This window comes from Oculina patagonica, chromosome 3 (assembly GCF_052425735.1).
Source record: "Oculina patagonica isolate OP01 chromosome 3, crgOcupat, whole genome shotgun sequence".
NCBI lineage: Eukaryota > Metazoa > Cnidaria > Anthozoa > Scleractinia > Oculinidae > Oculina > Oculina patagonica.
The window spans coordinates 3,060,442-3,074,220 of NC_135760.1; the positions used below are offsets into that span (position 1 = coordinate 3,060,442).

General features: G+C 39.7%; 1 protein-coding gene across 1 annotated transcript in view; it reads left to right on the forward strand.

Moving 5' to 3' along the window:
• Window positions 1-13,779, forward strand: part of LOC144645795 (uncharacterized) — a 42,795-nt gene that overhangs the window by 27,014 nt on the left and 2,002 nt on the right. Inside the window, exons 5-12 of the mRNA XM_078505336.1 lie at window positions 6,584-6,702; window positions 7,054-7,145; window positions 7,240-7,350; window positions 8,178-8,270; window positions 8,384-8,431; window positions 10,929-11,042; window positions 12,019-12,615; window positions 13,386-13,514. Coding sequence (XP_078361462.1) covers window positions 6,584-6,702; window positions 7,054-7,145; window positions 7,240-7,350; window positions 8,178-8,270; window positions 8,384-8,431; window positions 10,929-11,042; window positions 12,019-12,615; window positions 13,386-13,514 — 1,303 coding nt within the window. The remainder of the gene's footprint in view (window positions 1-6,583; window positions 6,703-7,053; window positions 7,146-7,239; window positions 7,351-8,177; window positions 8,271-8,383; window positions 8,432-10,928; window positions 11,043-12,018; window positions 12,616-13,385; window positions 13,515-13,779) is intronic.

The following is a 13,779-nucleotide window of genomic DNA, read 5'->3' on the forward strand; positions in this document are numbered from 1 at the left end:
CTAACAAGCAAGCAGATCAGCGGGTTGAAGACGGCACTGGCTTTTGCGACAATCCCAGGAATGAACGATGTCTCAGGATCAAACATCTCCGGGCCACCAAAAACAGACATCATCGCGCAAACGTAGTATGGCGTCCAACAGACAACGTAGATGATAACACCGATTAAGATCATCAAGACTCTCTTCTTTGCCCTGTTCCTGTCCCTGGATGCCATCGCGTTAATGCCCGCTTCTTGTCTGGACCTCTGGTATATCTTGATGAAGTAGGCTATGGAAACTCCCAGGGGAATTGCGAATGCAAAGATGACCAACAGCACCGAGTAGATGCGCCCGGCGTGGTTGTCTTCGCGCCAATTTAGAGCACACACCGTATCGCCAGATTCAAAATTGAACGATCCCCAGCCGACCAGGGGAGGGAACATTATGGCAATTCCATACAACCAAGTGCCTGTCAACGTCTTGATGATCTTGTGTCGTTCCCAGGCATCACGCTCGGCAAAAGCCATCTCGAGTTCCATTGCGTCGTCGCTCATCTTTCGATGGATTTTGAGGATGCACAGCGCTAACGTAACAATTGTCGAAATGCATCCGACGCATGATAGGAAGCCTACAATCTGAAATGAAGTGAAAACGTTTTTTTTAAGGGACTATGTCAAGGATTTAACCAGAATTTTGAACCGCCAAAATTTAATTTTTTTTTTTATAAAAAAAAAAGCTATATTAGAGCACTGAAACTGTTAACAAGCATCTTTGGCTGCGGATGGCTCGGATGGAAACGGATTGCAATTTGAAAAAGTTAGGCAAACGTTTTCAAGTTGTTTCCGCGCATCTTCGTAATATCGATATTTAAAGCCGTAGAATATAGCTTGATTTCTATCCGCAAATTAAGGTTATATAGGGTTAAATTGCCTACCACTAATTTCAGAACAGTTTAGACCAAACATCTGCGAAACCCCCGTGACATGGTCCCTTAAATACTTGTGCTATTGCGAGGACAAATAACAGTTATAACCGTTGTCGTTTAAATCAAGAGCTATGCGGTCCATTCTGGAGGCAAATGTTTCTTCTTTCGTGAATTTCGACCATCAGGGGTTGCCACAGATCTGGAAATGGTTATGGAAAAAAAAATTCTTCAATGTCGACGTCAGGCTGGAGTCAGGGAATTCTATTTTGGGTCAAGGAAAATTGGCATTTTGAAGAAGAGACAGGGAAATTGAAATATAACACCGCTCATTTCTGGCTGGAAGAAACATTTCAGGTCAATGTGATCTCAGCGATGTTTTTTTTTCTAGGAAGTGGAGTTAGGCTGGAGGCCGCTACTATATCTAGCTTATATCTGACATTTTGTATATATGTTTTTAGGTAAATTTAACTCTTATCAGGGAAAAGTCAGGAAATTTTGACAACTAATGTATGTGGCAACCATGACCACAGTCGTGCTCCTATTTAAGGATGTAACTACAGTAGAACCCCAGTAACTCGAACTCTGAAGGAAACGAAAAACAGTTCGAGTTAGCGGGGTTTCGAGTTATCGGGGTCGATTGAATATTTAATTTTCCAAGTTAATAATTGATAGTGTACGGATTTTTCAGCACTTCAGTATACAGTACAGTGCAAATTAAACTTATCTCGTCAGAAACTCTAACACTATCATAAATCCTTATGATAAGAGTGGAAAATGGCTGTCAAATACGTGATCTGTTCGTTGCTCTAATCAATGGGCAACCGTGGCGAGTTGCAAGAACCGGAATACGAGTTATCGAGGTAAATTTGACCCAAATTTTGATCAAGGGAAATGGAAGTTAGTTCGAGTTAGCAAGGTTTTCGAGTTATCCGAGTTTGAGTTAACCGAGTAAAAATGACTGAAAAGTGAATTCAAATCCAAGGGAAATGGAAATTAGTTCGAGTTAGCGGGGTTGTTCGAGTTATCCGAGGTATAGTTATCGGGGTTCTACTGTATATGCATGTATGCCATGTATTGTTTTATCGCGATGGTTCACTTCCATTTTCTTCAACGAGTCTTTATGTACTAAAAATAGACGATGGGCGGGCGGTACTGACAACCGTATGTCTGTCTGCCATAACAAAATAAGCTCTTTTTCTGGAAAAAGAGCTTTCAAATAACTAAAGCGTAGCAGGTCTTTTGTTCCATTTAACAGTGCCGTAGCAAGGGTTAAATAAGTAGGGGGGCACGCAAGCGCCGGAGGCGCGAGCCGCTAGGGGGGTCTGGGGGCAGTGCTCCCCCGGAAAATTTTGAAATCTAGAGGCTTGGAAATGCTATTTCCAGCGTTCTCCAAGGGCTATTTGTGATTTACGCATATCGCGAATCATTTACTTCCTACACTGTCTCAGCAAACCAATGCACATTGAAGAGAGTATAACACTTGCAACGTCAATTACAAAATAGAAAAACAACTGTCTCTGTATCTTAAAACCAGCATATGTTTCACCTTTTAGAGTCATCATAGTAAGTTCGTAGTTATTAAAGTTAAAACTGTGTAAGTTGCCTTAGAGGCAACATTGTTGTTTAGTTTTTGGCTGTTTAATATTGTTGTGCATCACCCTACGTACGATAAAAAATGAAAAGAAGTACAAATGTTATTGTTTCGAACCTCTCGGGAGATAAAATTTTATTTTCAACATTTTATACAGGTCTGTTTTTACTTTTTGGGAAAAAAACTGGGGGGGCACCCCCCCCCCCCCGGCCCCTCCCCTTGCTACGGCACTGTTTAAGACATTACTGCGTATCTATACCTCTTTAGTACAACCCCCTTTTGATTATTGTAGTGTCGTTTGGGGGAATTGCAATTAAACTCTGGCAAGTAAACTACAAAAACTGCAAAACCGTGCTGCGCGTATCTTGACCTCTTCTTTCTACGATGCCAATGCTGATGATCTTATTGCAAGACTTGGCTGGAATAAACTCGATGTCCAATTTAAATTTAAAACAGCCGCCATGGTCTATAAATCACTCAATGGTCTTGCACCTGACTACCTGAGGACAATGTTTTCTAATAGAAACGATACGTGTACCTATTCACTGAGAGGGTCCGCGGGTAAACTAACTGTTCCGCTCCCCCGCACTAATTTTCTTAAAAACAGTTTTAGCTTTAGAAGTGCGGTGCTGTGGAACAGTTTACCTGTCGACCTACGACAAGCACAAACTCTCACTAGCTTTAAATCCGGCTGCAGCAGTTTTGTTTTTGGCTAGAATCAATGTAAATATTAACATCACACGGCATTCACGGAAAGCAGGCATTCTTTTATTATAAATAATTATCGCATCCTTTCTTAATATCGATGTACACGACTAATGCAATTTAAATTTATTATGTAAAATAGGTATTAAGTAATTTTAAATAAGTATTATGTATTTTAAGTCCTGATGATTTTACCGTGTTGAAATAAAGATTAATTCAACTGAAGAGGTTAACATTGACCACTGATAATGAAATCAGTAGTCTGAATATAATGTTGGGCCTGACTAGACAAAAAAAACATTATCGCGGAAGTATTGAAGCAGAAACAAATCGAGCTTTGATGAAGACACGGGAGGTCCCTTGATAAAAGCGTTTTAAATGCTTTAGAAATATTTTCTTGTTTTCGAGAAGTAAGATTTGCCTCCGAGACATGTTTTCTGCCCGGCTAAATATAAAACATCTGTTTCCACTTCGCCGATAATACAACAATAAATCTTTTACAACATCTGCGACTGTAGGTGGTGTTCAACCAGTCCCTGATGATTTTAATGACAAAGGTATTTTCGCCATGTTGAATGAATCGACCACAGACGTGGATACGAAAAACAAACTTCGCCAGATCGGCTCTGCATTTTGAAACTCGATGTAACGACTTACATGGCAATTTATTCACATATGCACTGCCAAATTCAAGAGCAACGAAAAGTATCGAAAAACAAAAATGGGCGGCTATGTTAATGATCATCAATGAATGTTTTTCAAAAAATATTCCCAATTTTCGAAGAAACCGTGCAGAAAATTTTTTGTGCATTGTTTTTTATATTTTTGTCATTTATTAGAAAATATGCAGGTTTGTTCACTTAACTGTGATTTGAAACAAAAAGAACATGAATTCAAACTGATTACGCTAACAAAAAGCCGGTGTTTTTTCGTTCCCTGGTAGTCGAATGGCACAATTTTGTTCTAAAACAGGATCGAATTTGCAAAAAGGGCAGTTTTCGAAGGATAACCGTGCAGAACTTTTTTTGCGGATTGTGTTAATTTTTTCATCAATAAGAAATTCCGCTGCTTCGTTCACGAAACGGTGATTTAAAAAAAATAATTATAATTTAAACACTCGTTAACAGTTCACGCTGACAAAAAAACCGTTTTTTTCGTTCCGTGGTTATCGAATGGCGGAATTTTGTTTCCAACGGCACTGGGTCAAGCAATAATCCGTTGCCTTTACTTCCTATGATTAACCTCAACTAATCAAAAAAATTGTCGCTTAGATAATCAGACAAAATTAGTTTGAATTCTCAGATATATTTTAGTATCGCACAGCAGTATTTAAACATTTTCGTCGATTCTTTTTCCTTTTTTTAAGTTCCTCTCACTTCACATTACTGCTATAACTTCTCACCTGGCAATAAATTTCTCCAAGCATATTTTTCTGTTCCCAAGTCGACGCGATGGTGGGTGGAAAATCCACTAAAACGACCACGCCATTGGCAAGCATAATGTTGAGAAAATATGGAGACAGGTCGAACTGTTTGAAAGCCGGCTGCATCAAAACAAGCAGAGTCAAAGCCTGAAAGATACAGCCCACTATCAGCAAGGTGATCATGCTTGTGCCCAAACCAAAATATTCCGCGTCGCTCAGCGAAGACATCTTCACCGAGCGACACGACTGATGTTCTGGACGTTGTTCTGTTCCTGTGGCAGATCGGATCGAGGACTTCAGAGTTCAGTGGCATTTGATGTAGAGAAAATGTTTTGTTGTTTTGCTGTTATCTTCTTTTAATTTTTACGTCAAGGCGGCCGACTTTCCTGTTAATGACGTCATCGATTGACAGGAGCTACTTGTTTTGTGACAATGCAGGGCCGTAGCCAGAAAAACGTTATGACTGAGGCAATGTCCATTGTTAAATGCTCTTCCTAGGTATTTACTTTGCCCCCCCCCTTAAAAAATAACCAACAAAAACGAAAAAAATGAAAGTGCCTCGGTTTGCCTCTAAGCGGCTACGGCTCTGCAATGGTTTGTTTTCTTTTTTGTTTGTTTGTTTTTCGATGACGATTTACTGATTACCATGAATTCCTTTTATTGTCGTCGGTTTGGGAGTTTGGTAGTGTAATCGAATCGCTCATTACGGCCAGTTCTATAAACCGGACACTTCTGTATAACGTACGGACAGTTAAATTGATTCCAGAGAAATAAGAATTAACATGACCTCTACCTGTTTATACAGGGCCTCCCGTATACGACACTTAGCTCTGACTGCGCTTCAAAACAATATCCCTTCGATGATGATTTTATTATTTCTCCTCACCTGTTAGGTCGGCAATGTATTAAGATTCAGTAAGGAGAAATAAGATGTTTCTCTTTTTCACAATTAAGGCAATTAGTTATGTGCATTATTTTATTAACCCCGCACTAAAGCAAAAAAGAGTGTTTCTGCATCTGTCAGAGATCATGTTTTTTAGTCATACAATCAAAATGAGAAAAGCAGCTTGAGCTTTTTAACCGAGATGACAGATTTTTTTAATGAGTAAAATTTACAACAGGCTACAAACTAAAGAAACCTTGCGCGCGAACAGCGTGGGCTATGAAAGGCAATTAAAAGCAATCACAAAACTGCAACAATAATTTCTTTCACTCAAACTTCTCTGATAGTAATGATAAAAACTCGCCACCCCTCTTCGTGTCTTGTTGCGCATTAAGCCTTCAAGCTTTTTCATCAACTAACTTTGTCTGCCGCTTGCAATCGAGCCTAGACCTCCAGTCGGCTGAGTTCCCCCTCGCTTTTGACTGTTCTTCGCCATGTCTACGTCGATTTTAAAACTCGTTAAATTATAATCTCCCTCGTTCTTTTTACAACAGGTCTTATTTTTACCTGTTACACTATACCTAACGTTGTTTATGTGGAGAAACGGATATTATAAAATCGTGGTGCGTCAGCTGCAAAGTGCAATGCAAATATTTTTATTTTATTTTTAGCAAGTGGATAAATAATGCCGCAGTAACAGACAACTTGCATAATTTATTCTCTTTTTGGGAAGTCATAACATTATTTGACTAGTCTAAATAACCATTCAAAATTAAATTAAAGTTCCTTTTTTATGATGCCAGTTTCTAAAAAGAATAGTTTTGCTGCTTCGGCAGGCGAGCAGAAAAAGAAACTTAGTTAACCGTGAGCTTAGAGTTGGTAATGGGTAATTAACAGCCACATATTAAAGTTGTGAACTGAAAAGACCGCTTTCATTTGGAAGGTGGGTCCCACGTGCACGAAGGGCTGGCGATTGAAACGTCAAATTTTTAAACTCGACGCTACGGCAGTTTAATTTATCAGCTTCAAGTTCATAATTAAGTAAGCATTTTCTCATATGTCGACTTCTTCTCACAGCTTGTGTGGGCCACGACTAGATACGTGGGCTGTGGCATTTCATTCTGTGAGAGGACATTTGGAATACCTCACCCTTGGAAAAAAGGCGAGACTGAAGTGGTGTGTGACTATGCCCCGGGGTAAGGTTCAAGCAAAACGTGTGCAGTAAGCTTGCCTAGTTGCTCATGATCATGAACCGCGTTCTTGCATTGAAACGCAACATACTGCCATCGCTCACTTCACATTTTTTCATACCCGTTTCCAGTTGGTTTTTCGCAAAAAAAGAATGATATATTTGAAAATGTATTTTAATTTACTGGCAAAATACAAAAGGTTGTGATTGAAGGTGTTTACTGTTTAAAATAATTTTAAATTTTTGCTGACGAGGGAATAACCTAAAGGTTAATCATTCAAGGTTGTTTAGTGAGAGCACTATACTCAAAATGTTATTGTTTCTATAGTTTTCATTATACTAGAAATTATATTTGCAGAGGCAACTTAATTGATCAATTTCCGTATGAGGTTGGCAAGCCATGCTCCAAATGCGCCTCTGGAAAAGGATTTTGCTACAAGAATCTTTGTAGTAAGTATATCCTTATTTGTTACGCGAAACGTACTTAAGTTAGTGGGGTTCGACGTTGTATTCTTTTAATAAAAATACGTCTCAACTCTTGTAGGAGATTGCGATGATTTTGACCAAGAATGCGGCAAATCTCTCACATTAGCGATGTGTACCGCCTTTGAGGATATCATGGCCAAGAAATGTCCAAAAATGTGCAACTTATGCGGCAAGTATATTGAAAGATTGTTGATTTGATTTCGTATCTCGTTGCTTCCTCTATGTCCTTGAGCGTAATCCTGACCATGACACCTAAGCTATTGTTTAACCGCAAATATAAATAGTTGCCTTAACATTTGTTCCTTCAACCCAGCTTCTAAAATTCCACTTACATTAAATGTAAAGAGAACTGTTTACAACTCGGATTAACCCGGCGCGTTGGCGAAAATGTATTAACTTACCGGTCTGGAGGTCTGGCTAATGCTTTGACCAGGGTCGTGTGCTTAGGCAAGACGCTTTACTCTCACAGTACCTCTCTCCAGACCCACGGTGGCGTAATACTAAGTGCCCTCGACTCTAGTCGAGTGGTTCGGGTTCGATCTCTGGCCCGGGGCACTGCGTTGTGTTCTTGTGCAGGACACTCTAAGCTCATAATGCCTCTCTCCACTCAGGTGTATAAATGGGTACCGGCGAATTTATATAATTACTGCTGGGGGTAACCCTGTGATGGACTAGTATCCTATTAGGGGGAGAAGAAATAATCCTAGTCGCTTCATGCTACGGAAACCGGAATAAACTACGGCCTGGTGGGTATTTAGGCCCGAATGCAGACTTTACCTTGTTTCTCCAGCCAGGAGTATAAATGGGTACCGGGGAACCGTTAATTGTGATGGACTAACAATACTAATAATAGGCCCTTCAGGCTACAAAAGCCGATATTAGGTGCCGACAATGAGGGCAACTAAGCTCCTCCTGTCGCTTTAACTTTAATTAATGTAATATTAGCTCATAAAAGCAGGAATGCTATCTCTTACTGTTGATCCTTAAATCCTTCAGAATGTCCACTGGAATGTCAAAATGGCGGGAAACTAAATACTCTCATGTGTACATGCGCGTGCCCTCCTGGCTGGAAAGGCTTGGACTGTTCAGGTTAGTCGGGCATTTCTTGGAACCATTCCCTTTCCGTCGTCCATGTGTTTATGTCTTCCTGACCTTGCCTTACATACCCCTGCGCAAATTCTAACATTCGTTTTGTCTTAAAGATGCAGTCAAGATTTGTCCTCTTGGATTTTACGGTAAAAACTGCCAATGTAAGTAAATATACCTTATTATTATACATTAGAACTACTTTGAAACATGTGATTGGTCAAGAGCATTCAGTCAATATACAGTAGCATGTGAACTCGACATGATGACCCAATACCTGCAGCAGATATTGGGTTATCATGTCGAGTTCAAAGTCCGCCTAGTTTCCAAGCCCCTCGTCCGTGTACTGCTGTCAAACGTTTGAAAATATGGCTGAGCGATTCGCCTCCGTTTCCAAAGAGGAATTGAAAGTTTTGATCGAGAATAAAGATTCTAAAAACACCAAGAGAACAACAAAGTGTAAAAATTCTGAATGATTATTTGATGGAGAAGAACCTGGGAGGAACCACAAGATAAAGCCGCTTTGGCCAATGCTCTGACGAAGTTTTACGCTGGCGCTAGCAAACGTGATGGCAAATTGTTTGAAAACGTATAATAAAACAATTAATGAATTCGGTTTTCGCATGATATCGTGAATTATCAAAACCTTGTGTCTGTGTTATCTGCCTCATTTTCGTTAGATAACACAGACCTCGGTTTTGATAATTCACGATATCATGCTCAACCTTATCCAATAATTCCTTATTATAGGAAATTAACGTTTTTGTTAGTTAAGGTATTTAAAATTAACGCGACTTAAATTAACGCAAATTGAAAGAAAATTTACTTCCCAATAACTGGGAAAAATTAACGCGAAAGAGGTGGTAACATTTCAAAATGAAGGAAATTAGCAAGATGTACACAATAGGAACAAGTTTATTTCAACACTTGTAGGCGTATAATGTCTATGATTTTAAACGTAAACAATGTTCGTGGTAATTTTCCCAAGCGTAGCGTTAAGCGAAGGAATCTGACCACTTCGAGCGTTCTTCACAGTATCATTGTTACCGGCAAATTTCAACCTTGATAAAATAATAAGATAAGATAAAAACTTTATTTCCCTGTCTGTGTGTTTAGCCCTTATGGACTAATTGGGGACACAATTAAAATACCTAAAATACTATTAATAATGCAAAGCTAAAAATTATTGAAAATACTTAACTAAAAACTAAAAACTAATATTTACAAAGTCTTAAGCGCTACAGAGTTTGCAGCAGTTACTATTGTTCTCCACGTAGTCCGATAGATTGAGTTTTCTAATTTTAGTTCTAAATGTAGCCACAGTCGGCGAGTTTTTCAGGTCTTTGCTTAATTTTGACCATAGAAGTGGTCCAAGATATCTGATACAATGTTTCCCGTAGCGTTTAGTATCAAAACGCGGTAAGACAAAATCACTGTTTCTAAGCGAGTGTGTAGTGTCTTTGCGGACAAAAAGGGCCGAGCCGTTGTCTGGCGCAAGCCCGTTATTGACCTTATACATAAGCGTTGCTGTATCTTCCAAGGAGTCAAGATCTAGAACGCCTGGACTGTATCGAAAAATGGGGGCTAAAATAATAGAAGTTAACGTCATGGAAATTAACGCTCCACTTAACCCTCGGACGAACAAGGGGGGGGGGTTGGATGCCACCCCCCCCCCATAAGTTTTTTTCCAAATTTTGAAAAAAGGATTTACTTTACAATGCTGAAACTTTCAGTAGCTGTTCATTCGTCCTTTGCGGAAATTATGATATGTCAACCATGTGTCCATGATATTTAACGTTGCCATGGCAACGTCACAAATACAAGCAGGTCTTGCCAAAAAGCGTCATTTTTAACATTTTTCTTTATTTTTTCCAGTTTTTTTAATCAAAAGTGCAAGATTTACTTATCTTTACATTCCATAAGCATTCTGGCTTGATTTTGCATCAATTTTTGTTATTTTGTGACTTTCTAAGAAAATGTTGAAATCCAAGATGGCGGATTCAAGATGGCGGCTCTAAAGACGTCACGTGACGTCATATGACGTCATAGCCAATTAAAATTATGTCATCTTGTAGAGTAAGCCAAGGGCTTTCTTGTCAGTGCAAAATAATTTCGCTACACCTTAATATAACGAAAACTCCGGGGAGGGGTTCCATCCACCCCCCCGCCCCCCCCCCCCCCCCTTGTACGATGGTGGGGGTATGAGTTTGCTTGTACGTCCGAGGGCACTTAATTTACGGCGCGGAATTTAACGTTAACAAAAATCAACGCAACTTAAATTAATGCGAAGTTTTGAAATTCTCGTTAATTTCATGAAGCGTTATATTCCCATAATGAGGTAAAATCGATGAATGTGTTGCTTAAGTAGGAGATCACGGAATTTCGTGAATTGTCAAACAAGTGTTTTTAACAGCCGCCATTATAAGAAAATTTAAGCTAACAACGGCAACTGCAACAAGAACATCGCCAACCAAAAAGTGAAATGAACAATTCAGTAGCTATACTTGCATCTTGGAGCATTTTGGAGCCGTTCTTTGAAAAACTACGACAGTAAATAAGGGTTAAGCAAAAACACTTGAGCGGCTGTACGTTAACCGGGTTCTTACTATACGTTTAATTAAATTATAATTTATTACCAACTGATACTTTATGTGCCCCTAGTTAACTGCGTGGACAAAGTTGGTACCGAAGTGTGTCACTGGAGAATAAGTAATGGTTATCAATGCAGTGCTCCTTACATGCAGCTGGACTGCGCGGCCTCGTGCGGAGTTTGTGGTATGCTTGTGACTTCAGCAATGTTTTTTGCTCAAGGTGGTTGATAACGGTTTCCGGCATTCATACTTTGATCAATTAACAATGCAACTCTTTATCAGTTGCTGCTACAATTATGGTATCAACGAATGTCAAATCAGTGATGAGCCTTGTTGCATATTCTTAATTGTGATCACACAGATACGAGTTTCTGCAAACTTAAAAAAAAGATCCTACGGAGGAACTCAAAGCCACCTTAAACTCTCGAAATGTACTCGGGGTTCATTTGGTCGTTGTTCTGGTTTTTCGTTTTATAAATAAATTTTTTTTTCGGTGTTGTGATCTGTATGGTTGATTGTCTTCCTTACACGATCGAGTTATTGTTTACAGTCTCCTATTTTTCCGTGAAGTCGTGCGCGTAGAGATCGATCGTTGAGTTCGATGGGCCGCCATTTTGGTTTCTGAACGCGAGCGAAAGCGGGGGATAGTGCAAAATGCCCGTGGGTAGGCTCCCACCCCCACGCTATAAACACCCCGCATCCCCACCCACGGGCATTTTGCACTCTCCCCAGTTTTCGCTCGCGTTCAGGAACCAAGATGGCGGCTCGTCGAACTCAACGATCGTGTTAATATTTTCTCTGTCCGTACTTGTTAAGTTTTTTTTAGTATATTTCAGATTGTATTTGTGTTATTTAGATTTATTTGATTTGTAGTTTAGTCGGGTCAGGGAAGGGTTTTTTCGGGATATTTTTTAGGGGGCTGGGTGTGGGTGTTTTAACCAAGTAGGGGATTATGTCCTATTGTTAAGCACCTGTACTTGTACGAATCCATAAATAATAATAATAATAATAATAATAATAATAATAATAATAATAATAATAATAATAATAATAATAATAATAATAAAAAAGATCTCTACTACGACTACACGGGAAAAAAGACCGTGAACAAAAATTGTATGGATGCGTCGACTTCTCTTGATTCTACTTTCTCTTACCAGGTAGTCAAGCTGCCCCCACAACCAAGCCATCTCTTCTACTTACAACGCCAATACCTCAAGTGATTCAAACAAGGGTTTCGCCCGTTCATCTTCCCGTCACGTCCCCAGTTATGAAGCCTCCAGCACCAGGAAACTCTTCCACCATGACAACTTCCTCTAATGTTCCTACTACAAAACCGTTGGTTGCTGCTTCCACAATTAAACCTTCTCTTCTCCTTACAACACCAAAACCTCAAGTGATTCAAACAAAGATTCCGTCAGTTCATTTTCCTGTCACGTCACAAGTTATGAAGCCTCCTTCACCGGGAAAAACGTCACGCGTGACAATCTCCAATAACGCCACTGCTACAAAACCGGCTGTTGCTGCGTCTGTTGTGTTATCCAACAAAACCACGAACGTAACCTTGAGCATTGGCCCTGTCGCGGCCTCTAACGTGTCTACAACTGAGTCACCCCGTGTCATAGCTAACAAACCGTCAAGTGTTCTACCAGTCACGCAATCTCTGAATCCTCTAAACATGACCCTTGACCAGTTAAAAGAAGTGAATAAATACGTTTCCTTGTCAAAACTACCAATTGGAGATGCGTCGAAAACACGTAAGTTTTTTTTTTCGTTTTGCCAAGCGAAGTCACATCAAGTTCAGAAATCAATTTAATTTTAAGACTTCAGATGTACCACAGACCCCTCTTGTTGCAGCAGGGGCTTGTTAGAAGCACTATAAAGCCGCTGTCTTGAATAAAGCCCATGGGGTTCTCAAAAAAGTTATGTGGGAGTCTTCACCCCAAGCTCCAAACCTTTATCTTGACAGAAAAAATAACCTTTTTTATGTACCTTTCATACAAAATGGTACCTTTGACCTTTGAGACCGGGACCTTCATTTTTGTTACGTTTATGTTCACAAAGTTTGAATTTCTCCCTTAATTACCTAGATGATAGTTTTCTCTTCCCTTTTCAAAACTTAAGCTCTGAACAATACTGTCCTTTTCTATGTCTCCAGCCTAATAAATTGTACCTTTTTTGATCCTTTTGGGCAGATCGTCTCCCCCGCCCCGGGATAAAGAAATGAAGACTGATTCATTGGCTGACAACCACCCCCCCCCCCCCCCCCCAAATTACAAACACAAAGGATATTTATTTTGCAAAAATAAATGGTTTTATGTAGCTTGTTTGTGGGTTTTCCTCGGGGGAAATCCCCCCTTCTTTCCGGTTTTTTTGGGGGGGTTTTGTTTAGGGGGGGGGGGCGACCCCCCCTCGCGAGGGGGCGAAAAGAAGAAAAAAAAAAAAACACGCACACCGTTACCTTCAAAACGTAACATTTAATAAGGTCCTAAAAAGCGCAGTTGTCGTTATTACTCTTCTAATTAAGATTGCAGAGATAAGTATCCTAGCACATGCACGTTGCTCTCAGTCATGGAAAAATGTAACAAGTCAAAGTGGATGAAAAAGTACTGTTGTGGAACCTGCAAGCGAGTTATGGACACTTCTGTTGGTAGAGGTACGGTCACCATACAGGCTCTATACTGTCCATCCAGATTCTTATACCACTTGTATACTAGAGACATTCCCTCTTGTCTTGTATTGATAGTGGAGAAAATAAGACAATTTGACAGTATTTAGTGAAACTTTCTATCTGCCCCGGTCGATGGCACGAGATTTTGTCAGAATTAGTGTTTTTTTGTTTCAAGATCCAGTTATCCAGTGATTCATGAAAAATTGTAACTTCGTTATAAATAATTTAACATTATTTTATTAGGGTTTTA